This window comes from Otolemur garnettii, unplaced genomic scaffold, assembly GCF_000181295.1.
Source record: "Otolemur garnettii isolate 467f Iridium unplaced genomic scaffold, OtoGar3 scaffold00050, whole genome shotgun sequence".
NCBI lineage: Eukaryota > Metazoa > Chordata > Mammalia > Primates > Galagidae > Otolemur > Otolemur garnettii.
Genome location: NW_003852445.1, coordinates 6,642,360 through 6,659,788, shown reverse-complemented (window position 1 = coordinate 6,659,788; position 17,429 = coordinate 6,642,360). Strand labels below are relative to the sequence as shown.

The 17,429-nt window shown below is 42.5% G+C and overlaps 1 protein-coding gene across 2 annotated transcripts in view; it reads right to left on the bottom strand.

Annotated features, from left to right (window-relative positions):
• The window catches only part of EIF2AK4 (eukaryotic translation initiation factor 2 alpha kinase 4), a 110,991-nt gene that overhangs the window by 42,751 nt on the left and 50,811 nt on the right, over positions 1-17,429 (bottom strand). For both annotated transcript variants that reach the window (XM_023514282.1, XM_023514283.1), the window contains exons 12-18: positions 16,103-16,533; positions 15,186-15,255; positions 12,726-12,809; positions 9,714-9,836; positions 7,147-7,251; positions 5,397-5,454; positions 4,486-4,565 (exon numbers count right to left, since the gene is read on the bottom strand). In XM_023514282.1, the coding sequence (XP_023370050.1) occupies positions 4,486-4,565; positions 5,397-5,454; positions 7,147-7,251; positions 9,714-9,836; positions 12,726-12,809; positions 15,186-15,255; positions 16,103-16,533 (951 nt within the window). The remainder of the gene's footprint in view (positions 1-4,485; positions 4,566-5,396; positions 5,455-7,146; positions 7,252-9,713; positions 9,837-12,725; positions 12,810-15,185; positions 15,256-16,102; positions 16,534-17,429) is intronic.

The window sequence follows — 17,429 nt, the reverse complement described above, 5'->3', positions numbered from 1 at the left end:
AAAAAAAAAAAAAAGAGTTGGAGACCAGCCTGAGCAAAAGCAAGACCTCATCTCTACAAAAAATAGAAAAATTGGCTGAGTGTGGTGGTGCATGCCTATACTCCCACTTACTGGAGAGGCTGAGGAAGGGGGATTGCTTGAGCGCAGCAGTTTGAGGTTGCAGTGATACCACCACTGCACTCCAACCTGGACAAGAGAGTAAACCTATGTAAAGAAAAAGATGGCAAGTGTTGGCAAGAAAGTTAAAAAGAGAAAACCTTGGTACACTGTTGGTAGGAATGTAAAGTGGTACAGCTATTACAGAAAACAGTATAGGGCAGTGGTTCACAGCTGTGGTCCTAGCCAGCGACTTGGGAGCCTGAGGCAGGAGGACTGCTTCAGCCCAGGAGTTTGAGATTACAGGTGCTGTGAAAATGCCGCAGCACTCTAGCCTTGGCAACATGGGAAGACCCTGACTTAAGAAAGGAAAGGAAAGAGCAAAGAAAACAAAACAGTATGGAGGTGCCCTGAAAAATTAAAAGCATAACCACAGATGATCCAGCAATCCCATTTCGGGGTACATTTCCAAAGGACTTGAAATCAGTGTGTTGAGGAGACACCTGCTCTACCACGTTTACTGTAGCACAGTAGCCAAGATATGGTATCAGCTTAAGTGTCCATAGATAGATGAATGGATAAACAAAATGTGATATACAGAGTAGCCATAAAGTTCGTGTGCAATTTAAAATGGAATTGCACATGAACTTCATGGCTGCCCTGTGTGTGTACACATGCACACACACAATGGAATATTACTCAGCCTTTAAAAAGAAAGGAAAGAAGGGAATCCCACCATGTTTGACAAGGCTGAACTTGGAGGCCATTATGCCAAGTGAAATAAGCGGGCTACAGAGGCAAACGCTTCATGATCCCGCTCGTATGTGGAATCTATAATGAGAAAAGTCAAGCTCATAGGAACAGAGGGCAGAACAGGGGTTACCAGGGACTGACGGTTGGGAGAAAAGGAGACATGCTGGTCAAAGAGCATAAACTTTCAGGTATGAGACGAACACATTCTGGAGACTAATGTACAGAATAGCGACTACAGTTAATAATAATGTATTGTATTCTGGGAACCTGCTTAGAAAGATTTCAAGTGTTCTCACCATACACACAAAGAACAGCAATAAAGTGAGGTGGTAGATATGTTAGTTAGCTGGATGGTGGTGCTCATTGCACAATGTATATCAAAACATCACACCGGGCTCGGCGCCTGTGGCTCAAGCGGCTAAGGCGCCAGCCACATACACCTAAGGCGGCGGGTTTGAATCCCCAGCCCGGGCCCGCCAAACAACAATGATGGCTGCAACCAAAAAAAAAAAAAAAAAAAAAAAAAAAGTCGTCCCATCTTCTTTCTTACCTCCTATTTTTTTTTTTTTTTTTTTTTTTTTGAGACAGAGCCTCAAGCTGTCCCCCTGGGTAGAGTGCCATGGCATTACAGCTCACAGCAACCTCCAACTCCCGGGCTCAAGCGAGTCTCCTGCCTCCGCCTCCCAAGTAGCTGGGACCACAGGCGCCCGCCACAACGCCCGGCCATTTTTTGGTTGCAGCCGTCATTGTTGTTCGGCGGGTCCGGGCTGGGGATTCGAACCCGCCACCTTAGGTGTACATGGCTGGCGCCTTAGCCGGTTGAGCTATAGGCGCCGAGCCAACACATACAATTTTTGTCAATAAAACTAGGAGGAAAAAAAACCAATAAAAGGCCGGAGAAAGAAAACAGAGTAAACTCAAAGAAACTAAAAGGATATATGAATAAACAACCAAGATAATTATTAAATAACTGATGAACAAAAGCAAATATAAATGGCAATAATGAAAAAGATGCAAAAGGACAAGCAGTGCAGAGAAACCCACACAGAGAGCAGCACAGAGGAAGGTGGTGTTTGGAAGGCCGTGTGACCCAGGAAGCTGGTCATGAGCGGCTGAGGGAAAGACTGCTTATTGCCAGCTGCAGGGAGGAGCCACTTTCAAGATAGTAGAAGCATTTCAAGAACTCTAAAATGACTATGGACTCAAAGATGAGTGGGAGCGTCTCTCCCAGTATTCCCAGGGACCTCCCACGTTTTACCCCGTGTGGCATTTCCTATGCATGCAGGTGCAGAAAACGCAGAACAGAGAGAAAAGCCCCAATACTTACTACTGCGGAGGTCTAAGACGTGTCTACTTTGGTAAAAAATTTTACATATATCTATACACACACGTATATACCACAAAACTAGCTCCATACTGGTTTTCAGACTTTTATTCACTAAATGTAATTAGAATACTTTTAATACTGTATTATTATTATTTTTCTAAAGCAGGTTTCTGACACATGGTTTTAATGGCATATTGTATTCAATTATATTAAGGTCCCAGAATTTATTTAACCAGTCTCCCATTTTACTTTATTTTTTAATTTTTTTGAGACAGAGTCTCACTATGTTGCCCTCGGTAGAGTGCCGTGGCATCCCAGCTCAGAGCAACATCAAACTCATGGGCTTAAGCTATTCTCTTGTCTGCTCTATTCTCTTCAGCTACTTGGGAGGCTGAAACAAAAGAATCGCTTAAGCCCAAGAGTTGGAGGTTGATGTGAGCTGTGATGCCATGGCACTCTACTGAGGGTGACATAGTGAAACTCTGTCTCAAAAAAAAAAAAAATGTTGTGATGAACCTCTTTTATATCCACCTTTTTAGATATCCCTGGTTGTTTCCTTTGCATAAGTTTCTAAAGTGGAACTTCTAGAAGGACAGAGCACTTCTAAGGATTTCATGACACTTTGCCCACCTGACCTCATTAGGAGGACAGTAAAGGAGCCCTCTGGCACCCACATCGTGTGCAGTCCACCTCCCAACACTCTCACCGGGTACTTAGAGGACTGTTTCAACTCTGTTGCTGCTGAACGCTCCCTGTCAGAATCCAAACCCCCAGGCTTGAGCTTCCACTGAGAATCTGCTTTGATGCAAATTGGCTGCTTGATATATTTTTAATATTTATCTCTACACTTTTGCCCTAAGTGATCTCATCTAGTCTCATGGTTTGAAATACTGTCTGTTTGCTGATGACTCTCAAATTCATGCCTCTGACTCTCACCTTTCCTCTAACAACCGACTGGATGTATCTAATTGGATTTCTCATCAGGCATTTCAAACTAATATGCCTCAAATTCAATTTTCCAGCCATCTTCTCCTCCTTCCCCCAGTTTCTTCACCTCAGTCAACTATCTTTCACCCGGGTGCTCCAGGTAGAAACCTGAACCCTACAGTTACTCCCTTCCACTTCCTCCCCAACACCCACTCCAATGGGGGAGTCTTTCTTTTCCCTCCTATATTGGCATACTTCTCTCCGTCTCTGCTGCTACCACTCCAGGTCCAGGGACCAGCCATTTTACTGAACCGCAGCAAAGCCTCCTGGCAGCAGCTAGAGAGAATTCTTGCTCAAGACTATCCAGGGGCTCCCTGTGCACTTCAAACTAAACACCCACTCCTTATCCTGGCTAACCTGGCCTTAGGCGATCTGACCCCTGCCTTCTTTCCAGCTTCACTTCATGCCTCTCTCCTGTTGCTCGCTCAGCTGTAGCCACGTTGACCTTCCTTTTGACTGTCTTAAACAAGGCATTGACTCGTCTTAAACAAGGCAAGCTCGCACACTCAGCATCTTCTCTTTATGTGTGCTGCTTCCTCTGGTTCACCCCCTTTTCATCCTTTATTCTGACTGCCATCGTCTCAGGGACGTCTTCTCTGGTCAGTCACCTAAAGAAGATGTGCCCCTATTGTTCTCTTGTCCCTCACTCCACTTCTTTTCTTCTTAGCCCTTGTCCTAATTTGTTACTTCTTTTTATTTTTGCTTGTTTTTTTTTTTTTTTTTTTTTTGACGGAGCCTCAAACTGTCCCCCTGGGTAGAGTGCCATGGCATCACAGCTCACAGCAACCTCCAACTCCTGGGCTCAAGTGAGTCTCCTGCCTCAGCCTCCCAAGTAGCCGGGACCACAGGCGCCCACCACAACGCCTGGCCATTTTTTGGTTGCAGCCATCATTGTTGTTTGGCGGGTCTGGGCTGGGGATTTGAACCCACCACCTTAGGTGTACGTGGCCGGCGCCTTAGCCACTTAAGCCACACAGGCACCGAGCCTATTTTTGCTTGTTTATCATGTTTTTTATCCACTACTGGATAAGCTCCTAGGGGGCTGGGCCTGCATCTGTCTTACTCATGTGACTGCCTGTTCCCTGTGTTCCTGGACCCTGTCCAGGATAGGATTAGCCACATATTCTCTGGATGGATGGGTGGACTATAAGCTCCTGGCAGTGCCAGCTTCAGTCACCATCCTTGGGTGCCATGTACTTGCCTGCAGTGTGAATAAGTGAACACACCCGACTATTCAGTGGGTAACTAAACCCCAAATGCTGACATTCTTATTATGACCTTATTCCTGAGACCTTTCCTACTCCCCTCCCCCAAACCCTTACCTGGTTGTATGCAGATTTGGTGCTTCCTTGGACCTCTGGGCTCACATACAGAGCAGTGCCAACCATCCCAGTCAAATGACCTGTGTGGAGGAAAAGTGAGATAAAGCTTCCCAATAAAAGGAACTAAGGATTAGTAAATTCAAAACAAAAAATGTTTTCTAAAAAGTTAGGCATGGCTGGGTGAGGTGGCTCACACCTGTAATCTTAGCACTCTGGGAGGCCAAGGCAGGAAGATCATTTGAGCTCAGGAGCTCAAGACCAGCCTGAGCAAAAGCGAGATCCTCGTCTCTACTACAAAAAGAAAAATTAGCTGGGCATTGTGGTGGGTGCCTGCAGTCTCAGTTACTCGGGAGTTGATGCAGGAGGATCTACTGAGCCCAGGAATTTGAGGTTGCTGTGAGCTAGGCTGATGCTACAGCATTCTAGCTTGGGCAACAGAGTGAGACTCAGTCTCAAAAAGAAAAAAAAACAAAGTGAGCCTGATCTGTCAACTGTCTGCACCACTTGTAGGGGCAGCAGCATGTGCTGCACCAACCGAGTAACTGTAAGTCACACACGGCCACACACTCCATCCCGCACTGGATGTCTTTGCTGTTGCAGAGGAGGGGCGATGCCAGATCAGACTACCCCAGAGGGACTATGTCATGAAGTGACCTCACAGTACCTCTTGGGCTTAGAGAAAACAGACTATCCACCCATGAGAGCCAAGTGTTCTAATTGAAGCTTTAATTTCTTTAGCACAGTATGGTGAAAAAGAAAAAAATTAAAGCATTTCCATGATTTTGTTAGTTTAATAAATAATTAAAACTTTAGAATAAAAACTTCACAAGCCAAAAAGCAGGTTTCAGGTTGAGAAATTCTGTGGTCTTCTTTTTAATACATGAATGAAATACACAGCCTTCTGGGGTTACCTGAAGGGTCTGATTTAATTGAGTGATCTCCTGCCTGATCGTCTTGCTTGCCGTCAGCCTAAAAATATAAGTACGCCAAATATCCAGTTAAAATGTTATGTTATTCCCAAGGACTGGCTAATTTCCAAATGAAAACTGACCAAAAATACGTGACATGAAAATCAGAAAAATTCTAATAACGCTTTTTTGAGTCTTAATCTTTTTTTATTTAGTTAACCCACTAATGCAAGGCTCACAGGAAACCCACTGAGATCAAGAGTGAGGAGGGCAACTCTCTATACAACTTTCTTTGAGGGAGAAATACCCAAAAGCTTATAGAAAACAATTTATTTTCATGTTGCAAATGCCAAAAACAGAACCTTTTTTTTTTTGTTTTAAAGAGCATATTAAAAAGAACTATAAACTCGCTGTCACTCACTGCTAACACTTCCTGGGCCATCTCCCCTTCCTCCTCTACACCTGCAGCAACGCTGTCTCAGGCAATGCTCCAAATCACTGCTGTTATGATGCCACTTCATGGATTCCTATTATAAGTAGCACCATCAATAACAGCAGCTTCTCCATCTTCAACGCCAGGCTCTGTTCCAGGTGCTTTGCCTGCATTCTCACTCACAACTCCCCGGGGTAGGTACCAGCAGCAGGCACATTTCGCAGAGGAGGTGTTAAGAGGTTAATTAATTTGCCCAAAATCGTGCCACAGAGCAGAGACAGAGAGAGGATTCTACTCCAGGCCAGCGGGACTCCAGAGCTTGTGTTCTTAACTACCTCACTAGGCCATACCTTTTCAGAGAGCAGTTAAATTCTTTGTTTTAGGAACCAATATAATATCCCTATCATCTGGCCTTCCTTGGTCTCAGCACGCTTCGCTGTGCCCTACTGTTCTGGTCAGGACCACGTCCTCACTGTCTCTCTCCGGCCACCTCCTCCTCTTCTCTTTCTAGCTTCACCTTCTAATGTGTCCCTCAAGGCTGTTTTCACCGTCAACCCTAGTCCTATTTTCCGTCTCCAACCACCCTTCGAATGAACCATGTTTCCTACCAATCCAGGGTGATAGGAAGTAAACTCCTCCTCACCTGGTGTCTACAGGACTGCCCACCCACCCTTCCAGTGACTCCCTAACTGCCCAGCATCCCCTCTGATTCTCCCCTGCACCTCATGGTTTCAGCCACTCAGACAACATGACGGCCTTGGAACCACCGCGTCTGCTCACTGCAAGGCCTTTTCTTACGCTGTGCTTTCTCTGTGGAATCCCCCACCCTAGTGTCACCATGGCCTCCCCTCAACTTTGGCCTGCTGGACTCCCCACCCAGCTTTTAAAGGCATCTGAAATACCGCTGTCTTTATACAGCCTTTCTTGACCCTCACAACCATATGTTCTCTTGTTCCTTTATGTTTTTGAGCTTCATTTCCTCAAACTAAAAGCCATCCAAGTGTAAAGCATCTGGCCCAGTGCCAGGCATGGGAGATCAAAACACCAAATTATTTCATAAAGCATTGTATGCTTTTGACTTAAATATTGTTCATAAGCCAACAACTTTATGTCCATCAGGGGGAATGCTCTCACTAAGATGTATCCACAATGTCGAAGCCTAAGAGACCACCCGCACTGTGCTCCTTCAGGCACTGATAATTTCCTGAGGATCACACAGCAGAGTTCGGTGAACTCCACTATCTTTTCTTCTAACACTTTTGGGATTATCAAGGCATCTGGGTCCATTTTTAGGTGGAGTAGAATTTTTAAAATACTCACAGAAAAGGCTAGATGGTCTGTTGCCAAACCAAAATCACCTATTTTCACATGGTCATCAGAATCCAAAAAAATGTTGACAGGCTTCAGATCCCGGTGAATCATTCCCTGTTGGAAGAGAGTGAAGACACCAACAATGGCTTCTCTGTGTAGTTAATAGTTATACTTGTTTCCTAATTTCAAAGGCCAACCAACCTTGTGATAAAAATCGAATGGGGTCTTCTGCCACAAGTCTAGGCTGTCTGGCCTCTGCACTGTCTCCTGACTGTCCTAACCCACTCTAGCATCTCTCAGTTCTGCCTGGGTGTATCCGCATCAGGTGAATGCCAGAGGATTCTCTGTGGCATCCAAGGCCCCTTCCACTGGGTTCACCAGATTACCTTTCTCTCTGTTACGTCACCAAACCTCTGCTCTGGTCAGGAAGACACACCTCTTTCATTCCTTCTTCTATCCCTTTCTTTGCACTATTTGGCCCACCACACCTTTGCAGTTCTCCACTTATTTGAATTGTGACAATACTGGCCAAGCACCAACTCACTGAGGAGCCCTCCATAGTAATTCTAACGATTAACTTTGTATCCCCAGCACACGCAGCAGGTGCTCAATGATTAGTACACGAATCCTGCTTTCTCCTCTTCCTAATGGCTCATGATGCTTATTGTTTCATGTATTACAAAATAGAAAATAACCAAATGCAATAAAAACACTTTACTGCACAATCTCATTTATCATTACATGGAGGTAAATTCTGGCTCCTTCTAAAACCAAGAAGTCTCTCTCAAGCATGGGGCCTGTCACATGCATGTGCCTCCCTATATTTCTAGGTGTAGCACAGCATTAAACACTCAGCAAATGGTTAGCAAATATTGAGCACATTAGATTGAAAGGAGGAGAGCACAGGAGGCCTGGCTCTAGGACGCCACGATGATATTGCAGTAATGGAGCTCTAATGGCCCTCATTAGAACTCATTTTCATTTCCAACCTTGAAAATTCTGCTTCCACCAAATCATTTATGAACTAGACATATAAATTACAGCCCTCGTCTTTCAGAATAAATGTGGTACAGTATAAACATTTTAAGCTTAAAGAAAATTGAGACAAAGGAAAAAACTAATACGGGCTATATTTATACTGGCTAATGCATTAGACAATCCAATTTTTAATATGTAAACAGTGTGTCATCCCGAAGTCAGGTCCATTAGCATTTACATAGGAATGGCGATTTCTAGCTTTAAAATGACATTTTAACGTGTGATGAGCGTTACTCAGAATCGCATTTTTCTCCTTGCTAAATGACTTTCTAGTTTCTTCATGTTCTTAGGAAGGATAGCACTAATTCAGTTAGAATCTAAAGGCTTGGCAGCTATTAATCACATTCTTCCTTTATTCTAAACCACTCGAGCAATCATCCTCATGTTCCCTTTATGTTCCAATATGTCTTCCTTACCCAGAGGCTGGCAAACTTTTTCTGTAAAGGGCCAGCTAGTAAATACCTTAGGCTTTACAGTCCCTGTTGTAACTATTCAAATCTGTTGTTATGGCAAACCCATAGGCTAATTGTAAACAAATGAGCATGGCTGTTTTCTAATAAAATTTGATTGATGGACACTAAAATTTGAAGTTCATGATATTTTTATGTGTTATAAAATATTCTTCTTTTGATTTTTTTATAATCACTTAAAAATGTAAAGAGCAGGCTCCGAGCTGAGCACCAGCCACATACGCCGGAGCTGGCAGGTGTGAGCGCCAGCCACATACACCGGAGCCAGCCCAGGCTTGCCAAACAACAATGACAACTACAACCAAAAAATAGCTGGGTGTTGTGCTGGGTGCCTATAGTCCCAGATACTCGGGAGGCTGAGGCAAGAGAATTGCTTAAGCCCAAGAGTTTGAGGTTATGATGAGCTATGATGCCACGGCACTTTACCCAGGGTGACAGCTTGAGACTCTGTCTCAAAAAATAAATAAATAAATGAATAAAAATAAAAATATAAAGAGCAATCTTTAGTTCAAAGGTTGAATGTGAATCATGGGCCACAGTTTGCGGATCACTGTTCTGTCAATGTTTTAAATTTTGACACTTTAGGTCGGGTGCGGTGGCTCACACCTATAAACCTACTACTCTGAAAGGTCAAGGCAGGAGGACTGTCTGAGCTCAGGAGTTTGATAGTAGCCCAAGCAAGAGTGGGCTGCTATCTCTACTAAAAGAAAAAAAAAAAAACATTAGCCAGGTACTGGGTAGGGGTGTGCCTGCAGTATCAGCTACTCAGGAGGCTGAGGCAGAAGGATCCCCTGAACCTAGGAGTTTGAGGCTGCTGTGAGCTATGACACCACTGTACTCTAGCTGTGGCAATAGAACAAGACTCTGTCTCAAAAAAAAAAAAAAAGCAATACTTTGTACTATTTTCTTGTCTTTTGAAACAGTTTGTTCTATTTCCTATGAAAATAGATTATCTCAACATAACTTTAATTCCCTCTTTTAGTTTACCTTGATTCTCAAAACTTTGATGTTTTAGTCATAAATTCATATAAACATAAGTTTTCAGAGACAGAATATTACAAAGTTTACTTTCTCATGGATATAAGCTAATCCATCCAGAATCTCTCGAAAAAGCCTCCAGAGTCTGATGGTGTCTCGGTACAGTCCCTGGTCAATGGTGTCACGTAAAGTGCTCTTTTCACAGTACTCCATCTACAACAGGACAAACGAGGCAGAAGACAAATTTGGTTAGATAAAAGTTTAAGTTAAAGAGCACAACTGCAATCAGAATGTAATCCTTTATTTTAAAACTTGTGATGTGGATTTCAAACAGTTATGGGAAAGACTATTTTCTACACTGAAGAAAGAAACTGGGAGTATTAAAAAGAAATACCTAGGGGGTAAATATACATTTGTTAAGGACAATGTTAATAAAGCTAATAACCAACCCTAAGACTTCAGCGGCCATCACAACAAAACCAATTAACAAATGGGACTGGGTGGCGCTTGTGGCTCAAGGAGTAGGGCGCTGGCCCCATATACCGGAGGTGGCGGGTTCAAACCCGGCCTCGGACAAAAACTACAAAAAATCCCATACAAACAAACAAAAAAACCAAATGGTTTTTCAAACTAAGCTGAAAAGCTTCTGCACAGCTAAGGACACAATAAGTAAAGCAAAAAGATAACCCTGACAACGGGAAAAGATATTTGCAGGATATCAATCTGATGAAGAGTTGATAACCAGACTCTATAGTGAACTCAAATTAATCAAAAGAAAAAGTGTAAACCATCCCATCTCTCCCTGGGCAAGAGAAAACAGAACCTTTTCTGATGAAGACAGATGAATGGCTAACAAGTATTAGAAAGAATGCTCAATGTCTCTAATCATCAGAGAAATGCAAGTCAAAACCACCCTGAGATATCACCTAACCCCAGTGAGAATGGTCCACATCACAAAGTCTCAAACCTGCAGATGCTGGTGTGGATGTGGAGAGAAGGGAACATTTTTACACTGCTCTGGTGAGACTACAAACTAAATCGTTTTTGGAAAGAAGTATGGAGAATCCTCAAAGAACTCACATTAGACCTCCCATATGATACTGCAATCCCTTTACTAGGCATCTACTCAGAAGAAAATTAATCATTTTCCCATAAGGACATTTGCACTAGACTGTTTCTTGTAGCTCAATTGACAATTGCCAAAATGTGGAAACAGCCTAAATGCCCACCGACCCAGGAACGGATTAATAAGCTGTTAATGCTTGTTATATGTATATCATGGAATACTATTCAGCCACTAAAAAACATGGAGACTTTACATCTTTTTTATTAACCTGGATGGAGGAGGAACACATTCTTCTTAGTAAAGCATCATAAGAATGGAGAAGCAAGAATCTAATGTCCTCAATACTAATATGAAGGCAGTAGATGAGCTAATACAAGGGGGATAGGGGGATAGGGGAATGAGGGAGTGAGGAGGGGGAGGAAGGAGGGGGATGGGGGTCCTGGTGTATGGCACACCTCTTGGGGGTGGGACACAATTACAAGTGGGATTTTCCCCTAACAACCGCAATCAGTATAACCTAATTCTTTGTATCCTCAATGAATCCCAAACAATAAAAAATATATATATACTGGAGGTAACTATGCATAATCTGAGCATCCCAGCATAACCATTTTTCTATATTATCGCTCATTTTAAAAAAGACTTACCTATAATGGGAAAAAACTGAGAATGTAGCACAATTTTATTTATTATTTTACAAGACTGCTTCCAAACCCAAATTTCCAAGAAGAGCTAATTAATCTAATGTTATTAGTCTTTCTCATTTGTGCATTAAAGACGAATGACCTTCAAGTATAGAGGAAAACATCGTAAACATTAAACCATTCAAGAAGAGGCTCTGTCTCACCCCCTGTGGGTGTATTAACATGTCATAAAACAAGGCAGCATTTGATTGATGAAACTAGCCTATATGATTCAATCAGCGCCAGAGTTGAGATTTTTCATGAAGAACGATTTTATTGTTTTTAAAGAGAGGAAGATCAGCCTTTGTTCTCTCACCCTCAGAATAATTGCCAGCAAATTCTGACTCATCCTCCAGGTCTGAATCAGGGCATCACACAGCTTTCTCTGATGCCCACACGACGACTCTACCGAACCTCCAGTGCACCTCCTTGTGTATTTCTGTCTCATTAAAATTGTTTAGAGCACCACAGCACATAACAGATACTCAATAGTGGTTTGGGGAACAAATGTTTTATTATCTGTGATATTAATGTTAGAAGATACCTTAAACCAGCTCCAACCCTAGGAAAGTAACCACCTAATTAGTCTCTTTTGAAACCCTTTAATTGTCTGAGGGTTTTCAGACGATTTCATCATGGTACTGTATCTCATACTTAATGATGTGCCTAATTGCAGTTAGGACTGAAAATACTAATAGTGAGCCAATGGCCTATGTGCTTAGGGCAAAGGAAAGACCTGTCTTTGGCTGACAGCTGTGCTTCTGGGGTCAGGCTCCACTACTGTCCAGGGTGCTGCAGCTCTGGCAGGGACATCTTTTCAATAATTCTTCACTGGAGCTGGTTTGTCTATGTAGTTGTCTCCCAGAGGTTCCTAAAGCTCATGCTTGCACAGGCATGAGTGTGCATCATACCTCAGCAGACTCAGCTGTGAGACAAAGTCAAGTTTCCGTGCACACACAGCTTAGCATCTGTGGAACTCAGATATGTTCTCAGCACTTTATAGATGTCATCTCATTTATTCTTTATAAGTCTATAAGATAACTATTATTATCTAATTTATAGATGGGAAAACTGAGGCACGGGATGCTGAAGTACCTTGCCTGAGCTCACATAGTCATGACAAGTGGATTCAGGATGTGAACTTCCAGAGCCCGAGGCCAGAGCCGCTCTGTGAAGCCTCCTGACATGCTACAGAAAAGTTTGAGCTCAAGGCCAGGGAAGAAGGGGCCAATGACTCTTTGGTAGTGCCAGTAAGCCCTCTTCTGTCTACTGTCTTGTTCTTGCATCCTGAAACATTCCTGCTAGCCACTATTGGGTACTGCTATGTCACCAAGCTGTGCACCAGGACCTCACCTGGATATACAGGTAATGCACAGCCTCAGTCGTCACTGACGGCTCACTTTCACGGCAACCATTCTTTTCATCGCAGTCTTCATCCTGATCCAAGAAGAACACATAAGAACTCAAAAGGGGGCTGAAATTAAATGAGATTTATCACCATCATTAAGTATTTGTGCTCACCCCTCATATACATGCCATCTTGTTGCCTTTGGGGGAGGTCAGCGGAGCTGAACACAGCCACTGAACTTTAGAGGCTCACATGTTTGTAAGGCATGTTTGTTATTACCAGAATCCTCTGTACAGTCTACAGGTCTATTGCTACACAATGACGGGGAAAACAGAAAACAGGTACATACTAAAGACAAGAAATCTCAGAAAGACTCCTTGCCAAGTCAATTCTTTCTTCCCATTGATATCCTTCTATGGATAAGAAGGGCAGAATGTATACAGGCTAGTATTATAAGGCTTCAGTTTTACTGGAATGCCTTCCTTCGGTGGTAGGCTTACTTTGGAAATAGACAACTAGAAAACCATTTTTAGCTAAAACAATTTCAATGTCACCACTTTATCAAAGGCCACACTGCCCTTAGGGCTACATCCTCAAAAGACAAACTCTCCACTGCCACTTACAGAGAGTGATCCTCTAGACTACTTTGCACAAGGTTAATTTGTTTGTTCCCTCTAGCTAATTTTCTAATACATGATACCTTCATCAAAAAATTCTTTTTTCTTCTAATAATTGTATTTGAATACTTTTATCCTTAAGTGCAGAAAAAACATCAGTTGGTATATGCCCATTTCTGATTTAGGTTTTCGTCAATCAAATTAAAAAAAAATGTTCTGCTCTGGAAACAATCGGTTCTACTCTTGAATCATTTATGTACTCAGGGGATTACCCATAGAAGACTATTAACCTCTTAGTGGCTTCTATCCATCAATTAGAATTCCCCATGGGATGTTGCCCTTAATTAAGCAAAACCAAGATTGTAAATTTGGCACCCCTGTAATTACATGGATAACTAATGAATGCTAAAACTGTAATTTCTTCCTTAGCAGTAGTTGAGATTATTCCTTGTTCAATTTATAATTAATAAATTTAAACAGAGAGGTGTCTAAGATGATTTTAATTGATAAGGAAAGTACTTATAAAAAACGCTGTCTTAGGATTAGGAAATAGACATGAAAAAATAAAATGAAAAAACACATTGGCTAATGCATTCATATCTCCTGCAAATCAATGGAACTGCTTATCTAAGAGTTTATATTTAAACTTTTCTTTATCTACTATGAACACATCCTCATAACTACAGATAACTACATTTTTAATCCTGACAATAGAGCCATTGTTATTCAGCCCTCAGTTGTGGAGTATTTCCTTGCAGCGACAACTCAGAGCTTTAGGAGAAAAGCTTCAGGCTGAGCTCTATGCCCCACCACAGAAGGGCACTGCCCACCTGGACAGAGGAAGGTGTGGATTCAAGTGGGCTTTGCGGCTTGGAGCAGTGAGTGCTATCCCAGCTTTTTGGACCATGATCCACATGAAGAAATAACATTTTACATCACACTTACACACATACTCATAAAGGAAAAATTCCATAAACAAGTTTACCTTCATTGTAAGTGTGATATATTTTGGTATTCTCTACAGCACTAAAATTAAAATAAAACTGGTTGTGACCCTCACTGATTTCATAACCCATTACACGATCATGATACATAGGGTTAAAACATTGTTATAAAGCAGTGGTTCTCAACCTTCCTAATCCCTGTGGGATTTAATACAGTTCCTGTGGGTCGCGACCCACGGGTTGAGAACCGCTATTCTAAAGGATGGTCCATGCCTATAATTTTAGCACCCTAGGAGGCCAAGGTAGGTGGACTGCTTGAACTCAGGAGTTTGAGACCAGCCTGAGCAAAAAGTGAGACCCGTCTCTACTAAAAATAGAAAAACTGAGGCAAGAGATCACTTGTGGTCAAGAGTTGGAGTCTGCTGTGAACTATGACACCACAACACTCTACCCAATGCAACAGCTTGAGACTGTCTCCAAAAAAAAGAAAGAAAAAGAAAGATTAACTGATATGGGACCAAGGTAACTCCAAGATCAGTCTGTTTAATTACTCAATTTGCATTCAATACTCTTCCCCAACAATTTCAAGTTTCCTAAAATCCTCTGGGAAATTATTTTCATCACACACAAAAATGAAGTGCTTCAATGTATGTCCCTTTTCTAAAAGTAGGTATGCTTTATCATGTGAATAAATAAAGGCCTATATATAAACACAAGTAGCATATACTGGAAATGAATGATCATGTTTTAAAAATTGATGGTTTCTGTATCTGTATATCAGATTACGGCTTTCATCTTTTACGTGAAGTCTGTGATACCATATTTTTTTTCCTTCAAGTGTTAGTTTCTATATAACCTCACCTTGTGATGAATAAAATGGTATAATTTCTATTTACATATTTACCTGATTCTGGCTTTTACTGTTCTCATCTTCATTGTCAAAGATGATATCACTCTCAGAATCTGAAGCAGGTCTTAAAAAGAGAAATAGATAAATACTAAAGAAACTAAAATCCCTGTAATTCCAAAAATTGCCACTTGTTTAATTAATAGAACAAGAAGCTACAGACACCGTGTTATGACCCCACAAGACTCAATCTACATACTATATCATGTTGATTTGTGCTCAGTATTACGTATGATGAAAAAAATTCATAGCTAAGAGTTATGATAAATTATACCCAACTGGGTATAATAAAATCATGAAAGTAAATGACCAGAGTGGATTCTAACATGCATAAACTTTGGGATCGTAACTATGGGTTTGGTACTTTTGGGACCACAGTTGGCACCACATCAAGACTCTGGATTAGCTCTTAAATGTTCCAGAGTTAGAAGCCCTGGTCTAAAGGAATGCCCTATAAGAAATTTTATTAAGTATGTTATGATGAGGTTTTGGAAGTAATTTCTATGTTTCCCTTCTCCAGGGCTTGGATTTTAAAAATCTTTTGAAGACGGTGGGAAAAAATCTTTTGGATTGCATTTGGTTACTCTGTATAAGTGTTTTTTTTTTTTTTCCCCTGAGACAGAATTTCACTTTGTCATCCTCAGTAGAGTGTTGTGGGGTAAAGCTCACAGCAACCCCAAACTCTTGGGCTCAAGCAATCCTCTTGCCTCTGCCTCCCAAGTAGTTGACACAATGCCTAGCTAGTTTTTCTTTTTAGTAAAGACAGGGGTCTCGCTCTTGCTCAGGCTGGTCTCCAACTCCTGAACTGTAGTGATCACGAATTTCCTTTCCCTTGGCATGGGCTGGGAGGGCAGTAAAAATAGGGGCATCCCAGGCAGCCCAGCCCGCACCCGCACCCGCGCCCGCGCCCTTACAGGAAGGACTGCGAGAAGACACCGTTGTGCTCGTCCTCGTCGTCGTCGTCCTCGTCACTGCTGGAGCCCGGGCCAGCGGCGGGGAAGCGGGCGCTGGCCGAGCGCTCGCCCGACGTGCTCCACTCCACCGAGCTGCTGAGGATGGGCGGCGGCGCCGCAGCCTCCACGCTGTCTGGGCTGCCACTGTCGCCTGCCGGCTGCCCGGTGGCTCGCCCGTCCTTAGCCAGGGGTCCCGAGTCCGGGGGCGGGGTCCCCGGGCCCGCCGGGCGCTCATGGCGCTCTATCCAGGCGTTGTAGTAGCGCACAATGTTCTCATGGTGCAGGCGGGACAGCAGCGTCACCTCACCCTTGATCCTGCGAAAGTGCCTGCTGGCCGGGTTGATGGGGATGCGCTTCACCGCGTAGCAGCAGCCGTCCAGTTTGTTCTGCACCTGCCACACAGAGAGGAAAAGGGACCCAGTGCGTCATCCGCTCAGGTGCTCGAAACTTGCATGGAAGTCACCCCCTCCTCTCCCAAGAAGAACGTAAATGAGACCCATCAGCCCCGCTGGAGACTCATGTCTGAAATTCTTCAAATGAAGAAAGCCTTGCTTGACTGCCCCAGAATTTAGAAAACAGTTCCCCCTAATCTAGTTGTATTTAGCTTGCTAAGGGACCTTGGGGAAAACATAACCTATATTTTAAATCATTAATTTTATATAAATGGCAATTACTTCTCTGTTTTTTAGATATCATATCTGCTATCTAAATAGCTAAATAAACTTCGGTTTAAAAATAATTTTCTAAAGTCAGTGTAATGTTTCAGATGATTTTAGTTTCTGATTTTTTCTAAAGGTCATGACAGACAAACTGAACTCAAAAAAGTTTAGTAGACTCAAATGCAAATAAATGCTAATTCCTTGACTTACAGAGCCGTGCAAATTTGGGTAAATGACAACTTCCCCGAGGCTCAATTTTCTTATCTATGAAATGGTACTTACCCTGTTTCCACTACTCCAAATGGTGACTGTAACAATTAAATGAGAGAATACAGGGACGGCACTTGTGTCCAGGCCTCACAGAGAAAGGTGCTTTAGCTAAGGGAAGAACAGCAATTGATGCTAACATGATTGCTGTCCACTGATTTTGTTACAGAACTAAGATTTCTGACTGATGATGTGTACTGAAACTGGAGCAATACAATTAAGAACACAATAAAATAATAAAAATACAAGAAAAGGTTTCAAAGGCAAGTCCCATGTCTTATATAGAGGTATCCTTATGGTGGGTAGTTTCACTTCATAACTGGACAGAAGTAACTTTTTTTTTTTTTTTTTTTTTTTTTTTT